The sequence below is a fragment of the Microcaecilia unicolor genome, chromosome 10, assembly GCF_901765095.1.
Source record: "Microcaecilia unicolor chromosome 10, aMicUni1.1, whole genome shotgun sequence".
Classification (NCBI taxonomy): Eukaryota; Metazoa; Chordata; class Amphibia; order Gymnophiona; family Siphonopidae; genus Microcaecilia; species Microcaecilia unicolor.
Genome location: NC_044040.1, coordinates 2484727 through 2501793, shown reverse-complemented (window position 1 = coordinate 2501793; position 17067 = coordinate 2484727). Strand labels below are relative to the sequence as shown.

Here is a 17067-nt window from a genome sequence, read left to right as displayed (position 1 = left end):
GCGTGCCTAACACATAGGTGTCCTCGACTGATAATGGAAAAAAGGGCGTCCCTGACGAGCACTTGGGCGACTTTACTTGGTCCATTTTTTTTTACAACCAAGCCTCAAAAAGGTGCCCGAACTGACCAGATGACCACCGGAGGGAATCGGGGATGACCTCCCCATACTCCCCCAGTGGTCACCAACCCCTGCCCACCCAAAAAAAAACCTTTTAAAATATTTTTTTTCCAGCCTCAAATGTCATACCCAGCTCCATGACAGCAGTATGCAGGTCCCTGGAGCAGTTTTAGTGGGTGCAGTGCACTTCAGGCAGGTGGACCCAGGCCCATCCCCCCATACCTGTTATACTTGCGCTGGTAAACGTGAGCCCTTCAAAACCCCCCTGAAACCCACTGTACCCATATGTAGGTGCCCCCCTTCACCCCTCAGGGCTATGGTAGTGGTGTACAGTTGTGGGGAGTGGGTTTTAGGGGGGGGTTGGTGGGTTCCAGCACACAAGGTAAAGGAGCTATGCACCTGGGAGCAATTTGTGATGTCCACTGCAGTGCCCCCTAGGGTGCCTGGTTGGTGTCCTGGCATGTCAGGGACCAGTGCACTACGAATTCTGGCTCCTCCCATGACCAAATGGCTTGGATTTGGTCATTTCTGAGATGAGCGTCCTCAGTTTCCATTATTGCTGAAAATTGGGGACGACCATCTCTAAGGTCAACCTAATTTTCGCGATTTGGGTGTCCCTGACCGTATTATCGAAACGAAAGATGGACGCCCATCTTGTTTCAATAATACGGGCTTCCCCTCCCCTTCGCTGGGACATCCTATGAGGACGTCATCAGGAAAACTTGGGTGCCCCTTTCGATTATGCCCCTCGTGTGCTGAGCCCCCGAAAACCCACTACCCCCAACTGTACACCACTAGTATAGCCCTTACGGGTGAAGGGAGGCACCTAGATGTGTGTACAGTGGGTTTCTGGTGGGCTTTGGAGGGCTCGCTGTTTTCTCCACAAACGTAAAAGGTGGGGGGGGGGGGGGGGATGGGGCTGGGTCCGCATGTCTGAAGTGCACTGCACCCACTAAAACTGCTCCAGGGAACTGCATACTGCTGTCATGGACCCGAGTATAACATCTGAGGCTGACATATTTTTAAAGATGTTTTTTGAGGGTGGGAGGGGGTTCGTGACAACTGGGGGAGTAACGGGAGGTCATCCCCGATTCCCTCCAGTGGTCATCTTGTCATTTCAGGCACCTTTTTGTGCCTTACTCGTAAGAAAAACAGGTCTGGGTGAAAACGTCCGTGCTCATCAGGGACGTCCTTGTATTTTTTCGATTATGGGTCAAGGACGTCCAAGTGTTAGGCACGCCCAAGTCCCACCTTTGCTACGCCTCCGACATGCCCCCTTGAACTTTGGCCGTCCTTCCGACGGAGTGCAGTTGAAGACGTCCTAAATCGAGCTTCGATTATACCGATTTGGAAGTCCCTGGGAGAAGGACGTCCATCTTCCGATTTATGTCGAAAGATGGACATTCTTCTCTTTCGAAAATGAGCCCGATAATAACCTATGGAACTTTGTAAATCTAAGGGGCCCTTTTACAAAGAGTTGGTAAGCTCAATGTAAGCTCAATGTATATATATATATATATATATATACATTGAGCTTATCGTATGCTAAATCGGAACTATCGCCAGACCAACGCAGCCGCTGTTGGTAGCTCTGGCTCGAGCATGCACCATTTCTGGTGCGCAAGAAAATTCTTTTTCTCATGCAGTGATAATCAGCCATCACCGTGTGATGTCTGGTTACTGCTGGGTTACTGCACGAGCCCTTACCACCACCTCAATATATATATATATATATATATATATATATATATATATATATATATATATCCCCCAAAATTGGCCATGTGGCAAGATAACTCTTACTGCCAACCATTGAGGTGGTGGTAAGGGCTCGTGCAGTAACCCAGCAGTAACCAGACATCACACGGTGATGACTGATTATCACTGCATGAGAAAAAGAATTTTCTTGCGCACCAGAAATGGTGCATGCTCGAGCCAGAGCTACCAACAGCGGCTGCGTTGGTCTGGCGATAGTTCCGATTTAGCATACGATAAGCTTACATTGAGCTTACCAACTCTTTGTAAAAGGGCCCCTTAGACTTATATATATATATATATATATATATATATATATATATATATATATATATATATATATATATAAAACATGTTTTAAGTTAAAATAAAATTTATTTATATCTAAGAACATAAACATTGCCATACGGGGAAAGACCAACAGCTCGTCAAGCTCAGTATCCTGTTTCCACCAGTGGCCAGTCCAGGTCACAAGATTCTAATGTTTCTCTAAGACAGAAAGAAAGAGATTTGCATAACTCAACTTTGCATAAGGGCGTTCTGTGGAAGTTGAGATGGCCAGGTTGGGATGTTCATATTTCACTGTGTATTTTGCAAGAGGAGCTGTTAAATGTGAGTGAAGCCTTTTTAAAAGTATATATAATGATATCAAATGGATAAGGATTTCATAAACTTATATGTTTAGAAAGATATTGGCATAAATTCCACATATAAAAAGCAATTTTTACTGTTTCCGTGTATAAATGCTGACACGTATTTGCATAGGTGCCATATCGTAGGCAAGTTTGACCATTATTGTAGAAGCAGATTCACGTGTAATAGTAAATACCGATTTCAGAAAGCCACTATTTGTAACATGAAGATCAGCACTGTGCATGTGTGTTCTCCATTTTACAAAGAGAATACACATGGAAGAGAAAATTTCCGTGTTGGGTTTTATATCAACTCAAAACTATGCTCATTTTGGCCTGTGTTTTACATGGGGAATTAAGGGGGTCATTCTCCCTAATCCACCTCCAAAATGAAACCAAATTAAAACTTCAGCCCCACTATCTAATTATTTCTTTTTACTTATTTATTTAGATTTATTAACTGCTTTTCTGAAGAAAATCAGCTACATTCCTGCTAGACTGTTGGCACACACTTCCACCAGCTCTCTGGTTAAAGACACATTGATAGCTGACCAATGCCAGTATCTAGGTTGATTTATATTATAGGATTCTACCACAAGCCCTCTGGGCACCTAAACGGAGTTACCTAGTCATAGAATTGACCCCATACTGTGCAGAGGCAGAGTGTGTAGCATAAAACTGAAAGCAAGCAAGCGCTGGAGTTTCAAAATGAAATCCCCATGTTTCGTTTGCCAGCTGGTCTGTTCCAACCCCTTAAATCCACTTCTTTTCCTCACCTGGTAAACAGCATAAGGGAGGTGGACAGTTTTGGAAGAGCATAGATCGACACTTCCCCACATGGAAACCCTCTGCGAATCACCCCCTTAAAGACTCGGACGATGTCCATTCCCTTCTATCTCCTCTGCCTAGTCCTTTTGCTTTTGAAAATATTTCCCCTGATATTCAGCCAGTGGCAGTTAATGTTGTTGAAGTTGCTTTCTGACCCCAGCTGAATGTCATTCAGATATTTAATACTGAGCCTAATCCCTGCATCAACATTGAATATCCAGGTCATAGGTGGCTGAAACTTGTACAATTACCAGCAATATTCAGAATAACAGCAGGTTCAGTGCCTGGATAAAGTTAGAACAGTCTCTTTGCTGCTGGGCTAATCTATTGTTACCCCTGGACTTTAGCTGGATAGTGCTCCAGCGGCACTGTGCAGATAAGTGCTACTGAAAAATACTCACAGCGATTTAACGGGCATGAACCTCTTCTGCCCATATTCAGTCATTCTGAATATTGACCTTATTGTGATTGCTCCTCAACTGAGGGTCATCCAAAGATGACAGCTGGTCTTTGTATCCAAATTACCAATGTTAAGAAAAAATAGTGAAGGTTATTTTATCCAATTCTCTACTAAAAATCATCAAAAACAGCAAATTATTGATTCTAGTCTTATCTAAGGTTTTAGGAGAGGCAGTGATACAGGGTTATACTTACATTTCACGTCTGTGACATCTCAACGTTATCTGTGGCTGTCCTGAAAATCAAAACTATAGATCTTAGTTTGACAGATTGTCCTAACCTCTTCATACGTTCACTATTAGCACTTTCTAGTGGAATATTTCCTTGGCATTTTCATCTGTCAAATATGGCTGTCGTGACCCTACAGCACCTGACAGTTGATAAACCCATCGTTCATTCCATATGCGCATCTACAGCCATCGGTAAAGGGAGGATATTATATCTTTAGCAGAGTATTATTCAGAAGAGAGAACAGCTGTCCCTTAAATTTCTACACTTTTAGAAAAACAAAGAGGGACTTTTACTAAAGGTCCATTTTATTCCTGTGGACCCTGCTGCAGATAACATGTGCAAGCCTTTAATAATAGACCTCTACAATTCATGAATGGTATCTGATCTCTTCACTAAGGAAGACTTTCTAGACTGACTGACAGCATGATTTGCTGCAGGCTGTACATCTGTATTATGGTCTCATCCATTTAGTATTCGTTCTTCTGCCTCATATTCTCCTGAATTATTTGCCGATGCCAAACTTGACCATGCTTGGGTGCTTTAACTCTTTAGCGATTGTTTGTAAAACTTGTAATTTTCTGATAGATATGTGAATAAAATTGACTTCTGTACTGGTTATGATACTTCTTAAAGAATAGGGCAGCACGTGGAGCTTTCAAGGCCATGTTGATCAATTTTTCAGGATAATTATAGCTCTGAGTTGGGTCGGTAGCTTGGACTATGGCCCCAAGGCTTATTTCATGGAAGTTGTCACAGTATGGAAATTGCATGAACCTTGACAGCTCGTTAACCTATTCTGTGCTTATAATTTGCTGCATACATTAACCATTGTTGTTACTGTTGAATAACTGCTCTTTTTCTTTAGCTGTTATTCTGTTTAAGATACTACTGTGTAAATTCAAGGTAGAGCAAAATTAGGGCAGGGTACCTCAAAACGGTAACACAATGCATGGCTTCCTAATTTTGAAGAAATCCCAGACATTAATTTCCTGTAATGTTTAGAAGGGAAAACCTTGTCCTACAACACTATGGGTCTGTTGTCTCTTTAGCTAAACATCAGAATTGGAAAAGGGTCCTGCAGATCTTTCACAGCATGCTTTTTTTCTTACACAATCTTTTAGCTTTCCCCTTGGATTTGGTTCTCTTCTAGAAGGAGAAACAAACAGCAGACAGTCTACTGCAGAAGCAGAACAGACACAGCAGCATTGATCCTAGGAAGGACAAATACAGCTAGAGTTTATCCAAATGTCAACTTTAATGGAAACGAGAAGGGGCAGAAAGTTAAATCATTATGCAAATGATGAACTATTTCAAAATTATAAAATTGGCGTTTACTTCTGTATGTTCAAGGGGGTAGATATGGCACCTCCTTATGACAATCAAAATTAGCACAGCAAAAAGAGGGAAACTTCCACAGAACTCAAAACGGGCAAAGGGAGCGAAGGTGGTCAAAGGAAGGAGAAGTCACCAAAGAATCATGCAGCTATTGAGGAAAGGCCCGACCTGGCTAAGGCCTGCATCAGAGGTCTAAACATATATATAAAAATTGTTTAATGTATAACATTTAAAAACATAACTATGAAATTATATATGTGTACATATTATCAAAATTTAACATCTGAACTGCAATGACATTCAAAACCAATAACAAATGTTACTCCTAAAAATAAACATTAAAATATATATATATTAATATAGATATCACTCATCTATTCTAAAAAATGAGCAGAAACATATGCATGTCTGGGTATATCAGCACTTAGATAAAAATCCAAAATCCTTAGGAACTAACCCCCCTGTTTACTAAGCTACGCAGCAGTGCCGATACAGCCCCTTCAAAGTGGCTTAGTAAACGGGGGGCGGGGGTAAGTTTTCTATGTTACCATTGGCGATGGTGGTAGAGAAGAAGGTGAAAGGATGAATGAAGCAATGAGTCTAGACCTTACGGGGTTTTTTTTTTGAAAACTCACAATCCATTTTAATGTCAACTAAGGCAACTTTGATTGCCAGTTTCACCTTAGAATCTGATAGGAATTGGATTCTTCGATATTGGATTTTCATCATAACCCTTACATTTTGTGGATCAAATGTGTTGGTTTTTCCTGATTTATCCAGAGCAACACAAAACAGGTGCAAAGCCTTATTGGCAATGCCGATGCAGCCTGTGGGCAAAATATATGGCCACGTCGGGTAACCGTTTTAAATAAACCAGTCCTTTTATTATCACTGATCTGCTTTTTATGTGGTTTTGTTTTGCTTTGCATTTTCAGTTAAGTCATTCCCATATTTCACTTAGGATGAATACAAAGAAAGTGGCCCTATTCATACACCACAGCTATGTGGACACCTGTGCTCAGAGGTGATAATTTGATATATTTTAATTTTTTTAGAGTTTTATGGATTTTAGAAGGGAACAGTGTCATTAAGAGTGACCAGTCTGTAATGAATAGTGCCTGCTCTTTCCCAAATACAGCACATGATCGATGGCTCATGAAAAACATACAATTTTATGGGTTTTTTTTCTGCTTGTTTTCTTTTGCCTATGACATATGGGATTTGTCGTTTCAAATGAAAGCACATGTCTAGTTTTTAGAGAGTTCATTTGATCAAGTTAAGTGTGTCTAATTGCACCATCACAGGGATTCTCATGGAAACAATGAAAATGCTGTACGCAAAATAAATGGAAATGGAACAATGTAACTGCAAAAATCAGTCAAGAGTTATTCTATATATGGTGACATTAGGGCTTTCCTCCCATTAGGAGTATATTTATTTATTTGTTACATTTGTATCCCACATTTTCCCACCAATTTGCAGGCTCAATGTTGCTTACATTATGCGTAATGGCGATCGCCATTTCCGGATAGAGAATTACAAGTGGTATTGCCTTAAGACGCATAACTGGTAAAGTAGAGTACAAAGTGGTATTACATTGAAGTTCCTGAATGATAGAGTGAAATATAAAGTAAGTTAGATAGTCAACTATAGAAAGTTCATTTTGGCATGAGAAATAAAGTGGTAGTGCGTATTGCGTAGCTTTCATTAGTAGTAGCGAGATTATCAGACTAGAGTAGAGAGTTCGGGTTTAGTCAAGTGCATGTAAGGATATTCGTCTAGTATTTAGGATGGGTCATTATGATAAGCTTTCTTGAACAGGTTGGTTTTCAGCTGTTTTCGGAAGATTGTTAGGTCGTGCATTGTTTTTATGGCCTTTGGTAGTGCGTTCCATAGTTGCGCACTTATGTAGGGAAAAGGCGCCATAATCACATCCATAGCCTACTTCAAGGGCCAATGTCTCTGTGAACGCTACTTTTGCTGATTGATGTATCTCATTGTGGAGGTTCCTACTAATCTGGACACAGGACTTCAAACAGCATTTCATTCTGAAAATCTGTTTACATTTGTATCTGCTTTTAAGAAGGTGAAAATGTTCCTTAAGAACATCCCTGCTGGGCTTTCTAAATAAAAGTCCTACATGTACTAAGTACATAAGTAATGCCATAAGACCAAGGGTCCATTGAGCCCAGCATCCTGTCCACGACAGCGGCCAATCCAGGCCAAGGGCACCTGGCAAGCTTCCCAAACGTACAAACATTCTATACAATCAAGCCATTGTGACATCACTAATGAGGTTGGCTCTTATTGGTGGAATGAGCCACTATGACATCACAATAGGTTAAATCACTGCTCTATGTAATAAAAGTGAGCCAAGTAGAGGACATAAGTACATAAGTAATGCCACACTGGGAAAAGACCAAGGGTCCATCGAGCCCAGCATCCTGTCCATGACAGCGGCCAATACAGGCCAAGGGCACCTGGTGAGCTTCCCAAACGTACAAACATTCTATACAATCAAGCCATTGTGACATCACTAATGAGGTTGGCTCTTATTGGTGGAATGAGCCACTATGACATCACAATAGGTTAAATCACTGCTCTATGTAATAAAAGTGAGCCAAGTAGAGGACATAAGTACATAAGTAATGCCACACTGGGAAAAGACCAAGGGTCCATCGAGCCCAGCATCCTGTCCACGACAGCGGCCAATCCAGGCCAAGGGCACCTGGCAAGCTTCCCAAACGTACAAACATTCTATACAATCAAGCCATTGTGACATCACTAATGAGGTTGGCTCTTATTGGTGGAATGAGCCACTATGACATCACAATAGGTTAAATCACTGCTCTATGTAATAAAAGTGAGCCAAGTAGAGGACATAAGTACATAAGTAATGCCACACTGGGAAAAGACCAAGGGTCCATCGAGCCCAGCATCCTGTCCACGACAGTGGCCAATCCAGGCCAAGGGCACCTGGCAAGCTTCCCAAACGTACAAACATTCTATACAATCAAGCCATTGTGACATCACTAATGAGGTTGGCTCTTATTGGTGGAATGAGCCACTATGACATCACAATAGGTTAAATCACTGCTCTATGTAATAAAAGTGAGCCAAGTAGAGGACATAAGTACATAAGTAATGCCACACTGGGAAAAGACCAAGGGTCCATTGAGCCCAGCATCCTGTCCACGACAGCGGCCAATCCAGGCCAAGGGCACCTGTCCACTCCTTGCTCCTTTTTGGATGCATGTAAAAGTACCTGTACTGTGAACATTGAGAGGGAAGGCAACTTTCAGCAAGGTTTTACTCAGCTGTTTATCTGCATAGATTACCCTCATGGTCTATAACTGACTATTGCCTTCACAGGAACCCTGTAAGAACTTTTGCTCCAAAATACATCTCAGTCACTCCTGAGTCTGTTTATGCACACGTTTTTGCTGTGGAGCTATGAAGAGCTTTTCACCCTCTTTAAACATTATCCGTTGTATTTGCAGTGTCCAAGTAAAACCTTTGGGGGCTTTGATTCTACCAAGGATCTTCCTGATGATGTCATAATGTTTGCCAGAAGTCATCCAGCCATGTATAACCCTGTGTTTCCCATCAATAACCGTCCAATCATCATCAAAACAGACGTGAATTATCAGTTTACCCAGCTGGTGGTAGATCGGGTGGAGGCAGAAGATGGTCAGTACGATGTCATGTTTATCGGAACAGGTAACGTTATATTTATGTTGCATTTACTTATGACTGTACAGCTTCCTCTTGCTCTTCTGGGGTTCTTGCTCAGCTGGAATTGGCCCTTGTAAGACTTTATTTGCAAATATATTTTATATCCATACCTACTTATTTAACCCAGTCAGTACAGTGATAGTCCTCAGATGGAAGTCATGCAAAAAAGCTGCCACCAAAACCCTTTAAGTCCAGCTGCTAGGTGTTTCCACGTTATAATCCTAGGACATCCTCCAAGATATTAATAAGAGTATGTATACAAAAAGGGCCTGAAGTTGTAACAGGATATCTATGGTAAAAATCCAAAAAGGAACCTACTTTCTGTATTTATGCAAGAAACGTGGAGGGGCATAATTGAACGAAAACGCCTATCTCCATGGGCGTTTATCTCCGAGAACGGATCCGTGAAGGGGCGGACCGAACCGTATTTTCGAAAAAAAAATAGACGTCCATGTTTTATTCGACAATTTGTGAGCTGGGCGTTTTTGTTTTTCAGTGATAATGGAAAATGAAAGCGCCCAGCTCAAAAACGAATAAATCCAAGGCATTTGTTCGTGGGAGGGGGCCAGGAGTCATAGTGCACTGGTCCCCCTCACATGCCAGGACACCAACCGGGCACCCTAGGGGGCACTTTTACAAAAACAAAAAAAAAGGTAAAAGAGCTCCCAGGTGCATAGCACCCTTCCCTTGTGTGTTGAGCCCCCCAAATCCCCCTCAAAACCCACTGCCCACAAGTCTACACCATTACTATAGCCCTAAGGGGTGAAGGGGGGGCACCTACATGTGGGTACAGTGGGTTTGGGGGGGTTGGACGACTAAGCATTAAGCAGCACAATTGTAACAGGTGGGGGGGATGGGTCTGGGTCCACCTGCCTGAAGTCCACTGCACCCCCTAACAACTGCTCCAGGGACCTGCATACTGCTGCCAGGGAGGTGGGTATGACATTTGAGGGTGAAAATAAAAAGTTGTGAAACGGCATATTTTGTGGTGGGAGGGGGTTAGTGACCACTGGGGGAGTCAGGGGAGGTCATCCCCGATTCCCTCTGGTGGTCATCTGGTCATTTAGGGCACTTTTTGGGGCCTTATTCGTGAAAAAAACAGGGTCCAGGAAAAGTGCCCTAAATTCTAGCTACAAACGCATACTTTTTTTCCATTATCGGCGAAAGGCGCCCATCTCTCCTCGGCCGATAACCACGCCCCAGTTCCACCTTCACCACGCCTCCGACACGCCCCCGTCAACTTTGTATGCTTCCGCGATGGAGTGCAGTTGAAAACGTCCAAAATCGGCTTTCCATTATACCGATTTATTCGTTTTTGTGAGATAAACGTCTATCTCCCGATTTGGGTCGAAATCTAGGCGTTTTTCTCTTTCAATTATAAGGTGGATAGGGTCCTAGAACCAGCTCCAATAGCATTCAAGTGTTGACACACAATTCATACCTGCTGTGAAGCTGGTATCAATTTGTGCATGTCTCTACGTTGTAGAATTTGACATTTCAATGAAAACATGATTCATAAATAGAAACAAGAGAAGTATGCTACTAAAATCCCAATAAAAACAAATTTTAACCATGAAATAAAAACCACTGAACCTCTTTAATCCGCTTTTAGAGAGCCAAAAATGTATTTATGTTTTTATTTATTTATTTATTTAATTGATACTTGTATCCCACATTATCCAAATACAATTATTCAGCTCTATGTGGCTTACATAAATAATAAACAGTACAAGTTAATGTATAATACATGTTATGAAAACTGTAAGAGTTAAAGGAACATTCTTGAAAAAGTAGTGACAAGGAGAAAGATCTTGGCTATAACCAATTTCAACATCTAGTGAAGAAATTTCTTGAAAACAAAAGCCTTCAAGAATTTGTAAAAGGTCAGATAATTATTGAGTTGTCTTATTTCCCTTGGGATAGAATTCTACTATTTAGTGACTAAATAAGAGAAATCTCAAGTTAGAGTGGATTTGTTTTTTGATATATTTTTTTGTAATTAGGGAAGTGTAGAATGAGATAATCCCTTGCAGTTAAAGTTGAGTTTCAACTTGGAAGATCTGTCACGTCACACGTACAGTCTGGAACCATTCCATAAATGATTTTGTAAATGGCACGCACTGGGGGTGGGAATTAACCACATTGGGCTTACAGCCGCTTAGTGAAAGATCCCTGTAGCTTGGAACCTTTTTTCTTGTTCACACATCTTGGCTACTGAATGCTTAGTAAAACCTGAAGCGGCAGTAGTAGAATCCTTCAATATAGTTTGAATCCTCAGCAAACCCTCTCACATGTCCTCCAGGCTAACATGCTGAGGACACAAGCTGCGGTAAAAGGGGACCCAGGGTGGCCTCAGCACGTGGGTTTCCACGCACTGAAACCCCCTTTTACCACAACGGGAGTAAATGGCCGTGTGCTAAGTCAGCTCATTGGAGCACGTCCATTTACTCCCAAACCCCTTACCATCTCCCACTTACGAGGCAGTAAATGGCTCCTGCACTAACCTGGCAGTAACAGGGCAGCTGTTGGCGCTGCCCGCACTAGAAACATAAAAATATTTTCCTAGCAGCAGGACTACTGCTGGCCTCCTGACCGAGCCCAGTGGTAGGGCCAATTAACCGCACACCATTTCCACGGTAGCCCTACTACGACTTGACAAAAGTACCCTGAAGATATTTAAAACTGTGGGGGGGGGGGGGGGGGGGGGGGAGGGGGAAGCCTTTGGGTTTCCAATAAGAAAGACACAGAAAATGGAGTGGCAATTTTTTCCAAGTAAACAATTTTTCATACCACTGATGGAACAGGGCTGGAGTATCTCGGTAAATTAAGCATGCTGGCTTTTCCAATGTGATGCTATTTCTTAAAGCACCATCTACAAATCAGCAATCTGGTACTTGGAGGTCAGTTTTCAGATTCCCAAGCTATAAATCTCAGCCTTCCTCCACAGTGGAGTTGAACATAAATCACCTGAGCTAAGCATTGTGCTGAAGCCTCAGAGTCCAGCACTGTGCATGTGAAACAAGAGAGAGAGCGAGAGAGCGCACTTCAACATGGGGACATATTTCGATAGCATGGTGCTGTGAGGGAAAGACCTAGCCCCAAATAAATTTGCTCTGTTAAATGAGTTGTCTATCCTTAGTCCCCAGAGGAAAGGGAAGAAGTGGGTTCTGTTTGATGCTTTGTTAGTGTAATGCTACAAAAATGCAGTTTCTTGGAATTGAGAGTTAATTTGAGGGAACAATTGAATCAGCTATGAAATAGAACTTTAGGGAGCCCAATATTCATTTTAACTCATTCAAAGTACAGAGATAGATTGGTATTAATCTTGAATCTTAGTCAGGATTCTCTGGCCATGATGTCTCACAGATTGTCAAACTCTCTTCCAATTCATGGAACTAGGTTTACCTTCCCTTAGGAATACACATTCTTTCCCATAGAAAACACATTTAAAGGGGTTTAGGCAGTTGCCTAGGTAGATTAGATTGGGTTAAAACTAACATCACCTGAATGCACAAGCTTTTAGCTGGATTAAAGAGGTATTCCAAGGAAGAGGGGGGTGCACACAACACACAAACATTTTCATTTTTAAATGAAGGTTGGGTGGGAGGGGTTATCAACGTGGGCTACCATTAGCATGAGTTATTGTACTGTTAACCCCGGTTATTATCTCATTGCAGAAAATGGGACCGGTTCTAAAATAGCACAAGTTAATGGTAAAATAACCCATTTTAACCGTAGCCCAAGGAGCTCATTTTCAAAACAGAAAAAACTCCAGAAAAAGGACACAAAACAGTAGATATATATATTTTTTGCAAAAACATTCAGACCGCTATTTTTGAAACTTATTTTAAGATGTTTTCTATGTTGTTATGTCTTGTTCAATGCCCTCGTTTGTTGTGTAACTAGGGTGTTTTTTAAATCAAATCTCCTAATAAACATAAACATATATCTCAAGGGGGCGTGTTGGAGGCATGTTTTGGGCGGGACTAGGGTGGGCTTACAATTTGGATGTTTTTCTGCAGTAATGGAACATTATAAAAGCATGCAGGGAATTCTTTTGGCTAGATGTGTTTCAGTAACAACTAAGTGCCAAAAAGGTGCCCAGTCTGACCAGATGACCACTGGAGGGATAAAGTCATGACCCCCCCCCCCTTAATCCCCCAGTGGTACCTGACCCTCTCCCACTCCTTCACCCCCCCCCCCCCTCCCCCAGAGGTAACCGTACAAACCGGACAATTTTTGAACCAAAAAGATAAGACCTTTTTCTGGTTTAGAAATGACCATGGACTTTATCAAAAACTCCCCTCCATGTTGATCACTTCTTTCCTCGGTGTTTACACCTGCTGCATCTCTGGGTGGCAGGACAGGACTAAAAGCACACAGGCTTTTCTATTCTTCTGTATCTTAAAGGTAGTTGTCTGTTTCTGAAATCTTGGAGAAGGTCTACTCATAACACATTATCCTCATATTTTACAGCAACATGGGCTACTAAAAATGACCCCCACATTTGTATATGCAATAAAAGTGGAATAAGAAGGGGTGAGTTTTCAGTACGGGCTACTGTTAAGATGGACCACTGGATGACCGAGGGGAAAAAAGGGGCATTTGTAGCAAATAGAATCCTAGGAATTATTAGGAAAGGATTGGAAAGCAAAAATGAGGACGTTATAATGCTTTTGTATCGCTCCATGGTGTGACCGCTCCTAGGGCCCCTGTTACAAAGGTGCGCTGAAAAATGGCCAGTGTTTGTGTAGACACGTGTTTTGGGCATGCGCAGAATCATTTTTCAGCGGACCTGTAAAAAATGGCTTTTTAAAATTTTTGCCGAAAATGGACACGCGGCAAAATGAAAATTGACGCACGTCCATTTTGGGTCTGAGACCTTACCTCCAGCTATTGACCTAGTGGTAAAGTCTCACATGGTAACCGGACAGTAATGACCTACACGCATCAAATGCCACTAGCACGCGTCCAAAAATAAAAATTGTTTTTTAGATGCGTTTATCGGATGCGCGCCAAAAATGAAATTACCGCAACAGCCACTCAGTAGTCAGGCGGTAACTCCATTTTGGTGTGCGTTGGGTGCACATAGACACTTACACGGTTTCGTAAAAGAGCCCTCTAAAATATTGTGTTCAGTTCTGGTCACCACATCTCAAAAAAGATATAGAGAAATTAGAAAAGGTACAGAGAAGGATGACAAAAATGATAAAGGGGATGGGACGACTTCCTTATGAGGAAAGGCTAAAGCAACTAGGGCTCTTTCAGTTTTTCTTTTCCTTTATGATATTATTATATTATAAACCGCCTTGATGGATTGTCTGGAAGGTGGCCTATCAAATAGACTTGAATAGAACTTGAACATCCCAATTCCTGTCTCGACAAGCCTACGCAATCCGGGGCTTCACTTCCGTTAATATTTGTTAGTGCTGAAAACAAATGCTGAAGCTACGTCTTCATCTCATTCATTTGCATATGTATTTTCTGAGAAGTTCACAATTTGAAATTCATACAGACAGCACTTTGTGATAATTGGCAAAGGATTTATTGTCTTTGCTTCGGAAGACAGAACTCTTTGAGGATATTACAAATTATACTTAATAAACATGTATTTCAGTGGTAATGCACTTTCCTTATTAATAAGGAGTTTATTTCTTGAAATTGTACGGTATGTGATATCGTATAAAGACAACTGGAGCTTGTAATAGGAGCCTGATTAATTTTTCAAGCTGTAATTTTGGCAAGCAGGTGGTAAATATCTCAAGAGTTGGCAAATGATATTGTAAGATGTTGCCAGTGATTAAATTTGCAGTTAACAATTTACAAATATTCCCTCTAAATGAGAAATGCAACACTGATAATCATTTAACAGTCATTAAGACCAAGTTCAAACCTTGCATCTCAGCATCCATCCCCGTAGGAATGTCCAGAGCAGAGCACAGGACAGGAAGGCTGCAGCCAGATCATATCTGAGAAATGGAGAGCCTGTTTGCTTGGTGTAATCTGAAAATCTGTGGCATTTTGGAGCACATTTGTAGAACATTCTCTTCCAGTTTGTGGCAATATAATGTTTGTATATAAAATTCATACAGCATGCATTAATCCACATTGTAGACGAGTGGCACCCACGTGCATATTTATCTCTTTCCCTATAACAAGAAGAATCAGAGGATGTCAGATAAGGACCAGCTTTCCCTTCCGGTCTGCCCTGTTGCTGTCCTTTCTGCCTTTCTGGCACTTTGGGAAGATGTTCCCAAATTTTTACGGTGTCCCTTCTCTATTAGCTAATCTTTAACCTTGTACTCACTGCCACCTCTGTAATGTTTTCCTCTGAGATTACTTTTCTATTTCCATGTTGATGATCTATGATTCATTAGAAAACAGCATTGTATCCTGTACTTATAGCAAAGAAGATAAGGATAGCCATACTGGGTCAGACCAGTGGTCCATCTAGCCCAGAATCCTGCTTCCAACAGTGGCCAATTCAGGTCACAAGTACCTGACAGAAAATCAGTTAGTAGCAAAATTCATGCTACTGGTCCTAGGGACAAGCAGTTGCTTCTCCATGTCTATCTCAATAACAGACATAGACTTTTCCTCCAGGAACTTGTCCAAACCTTTTCTAAACCCAGATATACTAACCTCTGATACCATATCCTTTGACAACGAGTTCCAGAGTTTAACTATTCATTGAGTTAAACAATATTTCTTGCTGTTCATTTTAAAAGTAGTACCAGGTAACTTCCTTGAGTGTCCCATTCTACATCAATCAGTATTTTGTAGACCTCTATCTTCTTCCCCCTTAGCCGTTTCTTTTCTAGGCTGAGGAGTCCTAACTTCTTAAGACTTTCCACATTTGAGAGGAGTTCATTTTGGTTGCCCTTCTTTGAACCTTTTCTAATTTTGCGATATCTTTTTTAAGGTACGGTGACCAGAATTTCACAAAATACTCAAGGTGTGGTCACACCATGGAGCGATACAAAGACATTATAATATCCTTTCGAGCTATATTCAGACAGCAGGAGGGAGCCTGGCTAACTCCCATGGTCGGTGGTCAGCCCGGATATTCAATGCCTGGCCATTTCCAGTGGCTGGCGTTGAATATCGGTTTATTTTTAGTTGGTTTAAAGATAACCAGCTAAGTCAATATTCAAAAATAGCCGTTTAGCTTTAAACTGTCTAAAGGTATACAAGTTATTTAAGCGGCCGCTTACAGTAGCTGAATATGAATTGAATATTCTGGGATAGCCGGCTATATCACGTGATGTAGGCTCAGTCTCTGGCTGTCTTCAAGTCTAGGCTTAAAGCCCACCTCTTTGCTACTGCTTTCGACTCCTAACCATGACTCTCTTACTCAACACCCTCACTTATCACCCCTACCACTGCAATTTCCCCACCCCTAGCTGTCTGTTCGTCTGTCCAATTTAGATTGTAAGCTCTGTTGAGCAGGGACTGTCTTTTCATGTTAATTTGTACAGCGCTGCGTAAGTCTAGTAGCGCTATAGAAATGTTTAATAGTAGTAATAGTAGTAGTAGTAGATGTAGTCGGTTACCTCCTAGGTGCTAACTGGGGAATATTCAGCAGGAATAACTGGACATCCCCAGCTGAATATCACTGGATATCCACTTGTGCCATTTAACCGGCCAGATGCCGTTCCTGGCCGGCTAAGTAGTTTTGAATGTTGGGGAGAGGGGCTGGGGTTGTCTTATTTCTATCCCTTTCATAATAATTGCTAGCATTCTGTTTGCTTTTTTGGCTGCCTTCACACACTGGGCAGAAGATTTCAGCATATTGTCGGCATATTGTTCTGATTTAAAGTTTTAACTGATAAACAATAAAACATCCCCAGAACAAAAAAATAAATAGTCAGGTCAGTATTCAAACTCCCAAACTGGGGTTTCATTTAAACACTGGCCATGACGTTTGAAGTCCTGTCCAAATTTTTAATACTGACCAGAATCTGGTTGTCAGCAT

At 41.6% G+C, this 17067-nt stretch overlaps 1 protein-coding gene across 2 annotated transcripts in view; it reads left to right on the top strand.

The window, feature by feature from the left end:
* The window catches only part of SEMA3A (semaphorin 3A), a 321151-nt gene that overhangs the window by 249221 nt on the left and 54863 nt on the right, over window positions 1-17067 (top strand). For both annotated transcript variants that reach the window (XM_030216059.1, XM_030216058.1), the window contains exon 11: window positions 8858-9077. In XM_030216059.1, coding sequence (XP_030071919.1) covers window positions 8858-9077 — 220 coding nt within the window. The remainder of the gene's footprint in view (window positions 1-8857; window positions 9078-17067) is intronic.